At 53.9% G+C, this 7,035-nt stretch overlaps 1 protein-coding gene across 1 annotated transcript; it reads left to right on the top strand.

The window, feature by feature from the left end:
* The first annotated feature begins 716 nt into the window (after positions 1–716).
* On the top strand, positions 717–6,383 carry LOC147326438 (uncharacterized). Its single transcript, XM_086297784.1, has 2 exons — positions 717–2,285; positions 2,376–6,383. Exons 1-2 carry the CDS (start codon positions 717–719, stop codon positions 6,381–6,383), a joined length of 5,577 nt encoding a protein of 1,858 aa, XP_086153910.1.
* The last annotated feature ends 652 nt before the right edge of the window (positions 6,384–7,035 follow it).

Raw genomic sequence — 7,035 nt, 5'->3', positions numbered from 1 at the left:
GTCCCTGTCGGCTCGTAGCCGAAAAATAGCTTTACTTTGTTGTGTGGGTCAACTTTTCTTGCGAGAGACAGAGAGAGGCGTTGAAAGGCTGCTCCAACGGAACTTATTGTTTTCGGAGGAAAACACGAACACGGTGTACAGTCGAGTCTTAATAGCGTACTTACAACTGGGCTCCTCAGGCACTCTTCTTGGCTGCAGTGGTTATTATTATATTGACATTGTTACAGGCATGGTCCTTTAAGGGTGAAGCCTGATGGGAAATGTATGCGGGTGTGTGTAGCGGAACTGCCTGTCGGGTGTGTGAGGGTGAGCGGAGAAGGAAAAGAAAAGTAACGGTTAACTACAGAAGAGACGAAGAGAAAGTAAATAAAAGGAATATAATAACTCCCTCGGCAGCCAAAGTTGTATCGGCGATGCCCGCTGTGAGTAAACTGTTTCAGCCCACTGTACGCGGTGTTCGTGCCTTGGAGGAGAAATAAAGGTTCGGTAAAGCAGTTTCCTACGCCTCCCTCGATCTTCTTGCTAGCGGAGTTGACCTGTATAGTAAGCTGTTGCCGGCTGCGAGTCAAGTAACTGCCAGAGGTTTCCTTACTACGGTTCGGGGCCGCGGATCTGGCGCGGTAACACTGGGGGCTCGTCCGGGATAAAACTCCGCAAAGCGCCGAGAGAGAGGGAGCGAACTTTCTTTTTCTCTTTTCCCTCGGACGACAGAGAAAATGGCGGCTCCGAGAGATGCTGAAGGGGATGGCATGGGAATGTACTTCAGTAAGAGCAGCAACCCATTTTTGCCAGAAACCCCAGAGAGTGGCACAGCTAATGTGGACCGTGCCACTTATGTAAACAATAGAATCCACAGCAGCAACCCCTTCATCACGGACATAGAGTTAACGCCAGCGGCGAGCATAGCAGCAGTCTATACGACGGAGTTTGAGGCTGCATGGCATCTCACCCCGCCACCTTCAGCTCACACCAACCCTTTCTTAACACCAATAGCGAAGCAGAATGCAGTGTGCAGTGAGTTTAAGCAGTTGCAGTGCTCAGACTGCGGAGGCCCTGGTAACACTGCATCTACACCGCTCACAGTGGGACAGCATGGCTCGCATGATCACCCACCTCGGATTGTTACATCTCGGCCATGCAGCCAGCCATTCACCGCCATGAACTGTACCTGCAGTGTCCCTAGAAAAACGCCGTTTACTGAGCCAGCGAAGCTACACATTATGCCGGGTATACCCCAACCTGCGCAGTACAGCTATGAAATGCCAGCTCAGGGCTATTTTTCCCCAACAACTCGCATGGCAATACCAGCACCAGATGGGGGGTGTGGGCTTTGCAAGCATGACCAGGGTCACAGTTCAAAACAAGCCATGCCAGGGCCACGCGGCTGTTTTCCTGGTGTAGTGCAAGACGGGGGTTTTGCAGATTGTAGTGCTGATGGACAGACGAGGGGCAAGGAGAAAATTCCCACATTACAACCAGACCATTTCGATGGGTCAGGGTCATGGAAAGACTTTCTCTATCAGTTCGAGACCTGTGCAAAGGCCAACTGCTGGACGGAGAACACCATGGCTGTCCAACTGAGATTCAGCCTGAGGGGCGCAGCTGGAACCATAATCCACAAAAACCCCAAATCTGCTCGCTGGAGTTACCAGAGGATTGTGGAGGAGGTGGAGGCTGCCTATGGGCCGTGTTCAGAGCATGCAGCAGCCATTGGCATTGAGCTACGGCAGAGAATCCGGAAACCAGGTGAGGCCCTGCACACCCTCAGAGATGATATATACGAGAAGGTTTCCATTGTGTATGCCAACCGCTCCGAGCTGGAGCAGGACTGCATTGCTGTAGAGATCTTCACTAATGCTTTGGCAGATGCTGAAATGGTCCAGAAATTGTTGGAAGAACAACCACGCACCCTGGCAAGAGCCTATGAAATCGCCCACAGGTTCGAGACAACGAAAAGGGCCGCCAGGGCAGTCACACAGCTTATGCAGCCAGGGCCACGAGTCTCTACAGCACAGGGGACCCGAACAGCTGCATTACGGGAGAGTGTTCATATGCTAAGTTATGAACCACCGGAGAGGGCCCAAAGACCTATCCAGCGTGGGCGCCAAAGCTGGAGCACATCTAACAGGTCAAGCAGGAAGGAGGCTGTTTGCCATAACTGCTCCGGCATAGGACATCTACAGAGGAACTGCCCCTCTCCTCGCTCACCTGCCCAAAAGCCTGTAAAAGCTGCTAGAGGCCCAGCCCCTGACCCAGGCACAGTGTTCCACAACGGAGGCCAAGATGTGATGTGTGTCCAGATAGCAATACAGGGACGGGAAATACGGGCCTTGCTGGATTCTGGTGCACGGCGGAATGTGCTGCCCCTCCACTAGTTTAACACCATCCCCGCAGAGTCAAGACCTCAGGTGCAGGCATCCATTGCTCAGACTCTACAAGGCATTGGTCCAGAGGGATTGGCCGTTCTGGGCGAGGTCATCCTGCCTGTACAGGTGGGGAGCGGTGTTGAAAATGTAGACTTTCTTTTGGCCGACATGGCTGAAGGCACTGAAGTTATTCTGGGGCACCCTTTCCTGCAACAATCGTGCGCTTGCTTAGACTACGGCCGCCAAGAGATAACCCTGTTTAATGAAAAGATACCATGTTCTGGCGTGGGCCCTCGACCCCAGGTGCTTGTTGTTAGGGTGGCACGCACTACGGTTTTGGAACCAGGCTGCGAGTATGTGGTCCCCGGGTTTTCCAGCTCCCACTGTGCCGCCCATAGAGACATGATGCTAAGCCCTACAAAGGGCTTTGTGGAGAAGCACCAAGTACTGGTAGCTCACGCAGTTGTGCAACCTAGTAAACCCTCTAGCATCCCAATCAGAGTCTTTAACCCTGGGGCCGCAGCTGTCACCTTAAAGCGTGGTGCCGTGGCAGGGGTTCTTCAGCCCGTGCAGGTCCTGGAGGGGTCGGGGGGTCGCCCACCAAGGGTCCTGGCAGCCCTCGAACTTAATGGTACTCCCCCTGCTTCTGTACCAAGCCATTTGCAGGCCCTTTACGCCGAGAGCAGCCCCGGTTTGACTCACGTTGCCCGCTACGATCTGGCAGGCCTGCTGAGGTCCTACAGTGATGTCTTCTCCACTGGCCCGAATGACCTTGGTCGCACTGGTGTTGTCCAGCATGACATCCTGACCACGCCAGGGCCACCAGTTAAGCACCCGCCGCGCAGGATGGCAGGGGACAAACAAATAGCGGCCGACCAGCAAGTACAGCAGAGCTTGGAGGCTGGGCTAGCTCAACCTAGCAATAGCGGCTGGGCTGCTCCAATTGTGATGGTGAAGAAGAAGGACCAGAGTCCCAGACTATGCGTGGACTATAGACCACTAAATGAGCGAACCCTTAAAGACGCTTATCCCCTGCCACGCATCCAGGACACCCTTGACACGCTTTCTACTGCCAAGTACTTCAGTACACTAGACCTGACTTCAGGGTACTGGCAGGTAGAGATGACCCCCAGAGCCCGAAAAGCAGCTGCATTTTGTACCCGTAAGGGATTGTTCGAGTGGAATGTGATGCCGTTTGGACTGTGCAACGCACCGGCCACATTCCAAAGGCTTATGGACAGAGTCCTGGCTGGGCTGCAGTGGGAGACATGCCTAGTGTACCTAGATGACATCATTGTCCTGGGCCAGGATAGCACCCAGATGCTGGAGCGGCTCGAGCAAGTGTTCATCAGATTGCGTGGAGCCAACCTAAAACTGAAGCCATCTAAATGCTGCCTGTTTCGGGAGCAGGTGGCCTATCTGGGCCATATCATCTCTGCTGGAGGTATTTCCACGGACCCCCAGAAAGTCCAGCAGGTGACGGACTGGCCTGCACCGCGGACCGTCACAGAAGTGCGTCAGTTTGTTGGCTTAGCCTCATACTACCGCCGGTTCGTGGAGGACTTTGCCACAGTGGCTAAACCCCTCCACGAACTCACTAAGAAGTATGCCCGTTTTAACTGGACTGCCGACTGCCAGGGAGCATTCCAGGAATTAAAAAGACGGCTTACAGCAGCCCCTGTCCTGGGTTACCCACTGGACCAGGGTGACTTCTTCCTCGACACTGATGCCAGCAATTGTGGGATTGGAGCGATTCTCTCCCAAGTGCAAGGGGGCGAAGAGCGGGTCTTGGCCTATGGGAGCAGGCGGCTGTCGGCTACCGAACAAAACTATTGTACGACCAGGCGAGAGCTTCTGGCGGTTGTGGCGTTCACTTCCCACTTCAGACAGTACCTGCTGGGTAGGCCGTTCACTGTCCGGACTGACCATAGCAGCCTCCGCTGGCTGACCAGGCTGAGGGAGCCCGAGGGCCAGCTGGCCCGCTGGTTGGAGAAGCTGGCAGAGTATAACTTCCAGGTGCTGCACCGACCTGGGAAAAACCACCAGAATGCGGATGCACTTTCCAGGAGACCCTGCCGCGCTTCATGCCCGTGCACACTCCCAGAGCCCACCATCAACAGCGACCGGTTCGAGCATAAAGGTGTGCAGTGTAACTTAGAGGACTGTGGTTCCAGCATGACCCCCCCAGGGCAGCCCCCAGTGGGGGTAGTGGGGCCTGATGGTACCGATGGGAAAAGCCGGGTAGCAGAACCAGAGTGTGCACCCGTAGCAGCAGTGGACTGTTGTTCCAGTAGTAGCCACGACACCTGCCCAAATATCCACCGGGTGGATGAGTCCCATCACACTAGCTTGTTCAGTGGCTGGACCCCAGAACAGCTCTTGGCTAGCCAGAAGAACGATGTGGATATAGGCCCAGTTTGGGAATGGAAGGAAAAAGGGGAAGGTCGGCCCGTCTGGGCCGATGTAGCGGCATGCAGCCCCGCAACCAAAGCCTACTGGGCGCAGTGGAAGAGACTGTACCTAAAAGATGGAGTGCTGGTGAGGAAATTCCACTGTACAGAAAGTAATGTGTTTTTCCCCCAAATCCTTCTGCCTCACGCCTATCGTCACTCCGTAATGCAGCAGATGCACGATGGCCCAGTGGGTGGCCACTTTGGGGCAGAAAGGACCCTGGCACGCTTGAAGAATAGGTACTACTGGTACAACATGAAAGATGATGTGACCCTGTGGTGCCGCACTTGCACCAGTTGTGCTGAAAGGGCGCGGCCCCCAAAAACCCCCCAGGCAGCGATGGGCACGGTACGTGTTGGCGCCCCCATGGAGAGGATTGCAGTCGATCTGATGGGACCGTTGAACGAAACAGAAAGGCATAACCGATTCATATTGGTGGTACAAGACTACTTCAGCAAGTGGGTGGAGGCTTATCCAGTCCCCGATGCACAAGCGCCCACGGTGGCAGGAAAGGTTGTTGCGGAGTGGGTATGTAGATATGGAGCCCCACAGTCTCTGCATAGCGACCAGGGCACCAACTTTGAGTCGGCTGTGTTCCAGGGGATGTGTGAACTGTTCGGAATCAAAAAGACACGCACCACGCCCTTTCATCCACAGTCCGATGGCCAGGTAGAGCGTTTTAATGCTACCCTGCAGAAGGCCTTAGCCACCACCGCGGAGCGCTGCCACTGGGACTGGGATATAATGATCCCCTATGCTGTCATGGCTTATCGGGCAACTAAGCACAGTTCCACAGGATTGACCCCAAACATGATGCTTCTGGGCCGAGAGATAACCGAGCCTATTGACCTGGTCGCGGGTCTGCCGGCCGACGACACCCCCAACTGCACTACACCACAGTATGTGGTGCAACTCAGGGAAAGGCTGGAGCTTTCCCACCAACTGGCACGGGAGGCTCTCGGGAAATCTGTTGAGCGCGCTAAGAAACAGTACGATAAGAATATCTGCCAAGTTCAGTATCCAGTCGGCGCTGCAGTGTGGCATCTGATCAAAGGGACCAAGAGAGTGCGACACAAGGTTCGCAAGTTTCTGCCTTCCTATGAGGGCCCCTACTTCGTAGTGGGCCTGTTGGATGATTTAGTCTACTGCATTAAAAAGGGGCCCCGAGCAAAGGCTAAAGTGGTTCATCACGACAGACTCAAGCCTTATCACTCAAGAACACCGCTGGACAACAGCTGGGTCTTCCAAGACTCCGACCAGGCAGCACCCACCGAGGTGCCTCCTCCAGCGCTCGACGAAAGCGATTCTGACATTGATTTCGGCCCCTTCGACTTGTGGGAGACCCCAGCTGGGGCAGATCAACCAGATACTGGTGCTTCCCTGAGAGCTGGCTCTCCGCCACCCGCTCAAGGAGATGGTAGTGGGTTGCCAGCCAGCCCTGTTCAGCCTTACGTGGATGGGGCTGAAGGACCAGAACAGCACCCTTCCTTCAGGTCCACACCCCGTTCCAGACCACAGCGTGTGCGGCGGGCGCCGGACATGTTTGGTGACTGGGTCAGTCACTAGGCTAGTATGTCCTAACTGAGTCGGGGTGTAGGCGGATCGCTGCCCTGCTCAGTAGTTAAAAAATAATAATAATAATAATTGTTCATGTTACATATGTTAAGTGATATGACTGTTGTAAATTGAGTTGTTACAGGGGGCTATTCTTACGTGTACTGTTGGGCTTGTTTGTCTTGCTGTTTCCTGGCAACATGGCTGTCGACGGGCTGCAAGTTATTGTTTGAACTGTTTATACTAATGAGGTAAAGCTGGATATAGGGGTAAACGTTCAGCTGTAGTGCCTTAATGTCTTTCTTTATGAATACTGTCTATGTGAAGGGCGGGATATGGACATTGACTTGCACCCTCCTCAAAGTGAACCCTGTACATCCTATGTTTTCTTGTGCTTAAAATATGGACAGTTGTCTACTTCAAGATTGTTCCATCCTAAGGATCGCCATTTTTGGACTGGGGGCACGAATGCTGTATGTTTCCTTGTTAATGGGGGGTTCATGTGCTGGAATGATGTTAAGGGTTTAATTATCATCCAGAGTGGGGGTAGTGTTACAGGCATGGTCCTTTAAGGGTGAAGCCTGATGGGAAATGTATGCGGGTGTGTGTAGCGGAACTGCCTGTCGGGTGTGTGAGGGTGAGCGGAGAAGGAAAAGAAAAGTAA

The sequence above is a fragment of the Aulonocara sp. 'chitande type north' Nkhata Bay genome, linkage group LG7, assembly GCF_057382095.1.
Source record: "Aulonocara sp. 'chitande type north' Nkhata Bay isolate Kocher_YH1m ecotype deep benthic linkage group LG7, A_spYH_male_GT1.1, whole genome shotgun sequence".
Lineage (NCBI taxonomy): Eukaryota > Metazoa > Chordata > Actinopteri > Cichliformes > Cichlidae > Aulonocara > Aulonocara sp. 'chitande type north' Nkhata Bay.
This window is presented reverse-complemented; position numbering and strand designations above follow the sequence as displayed.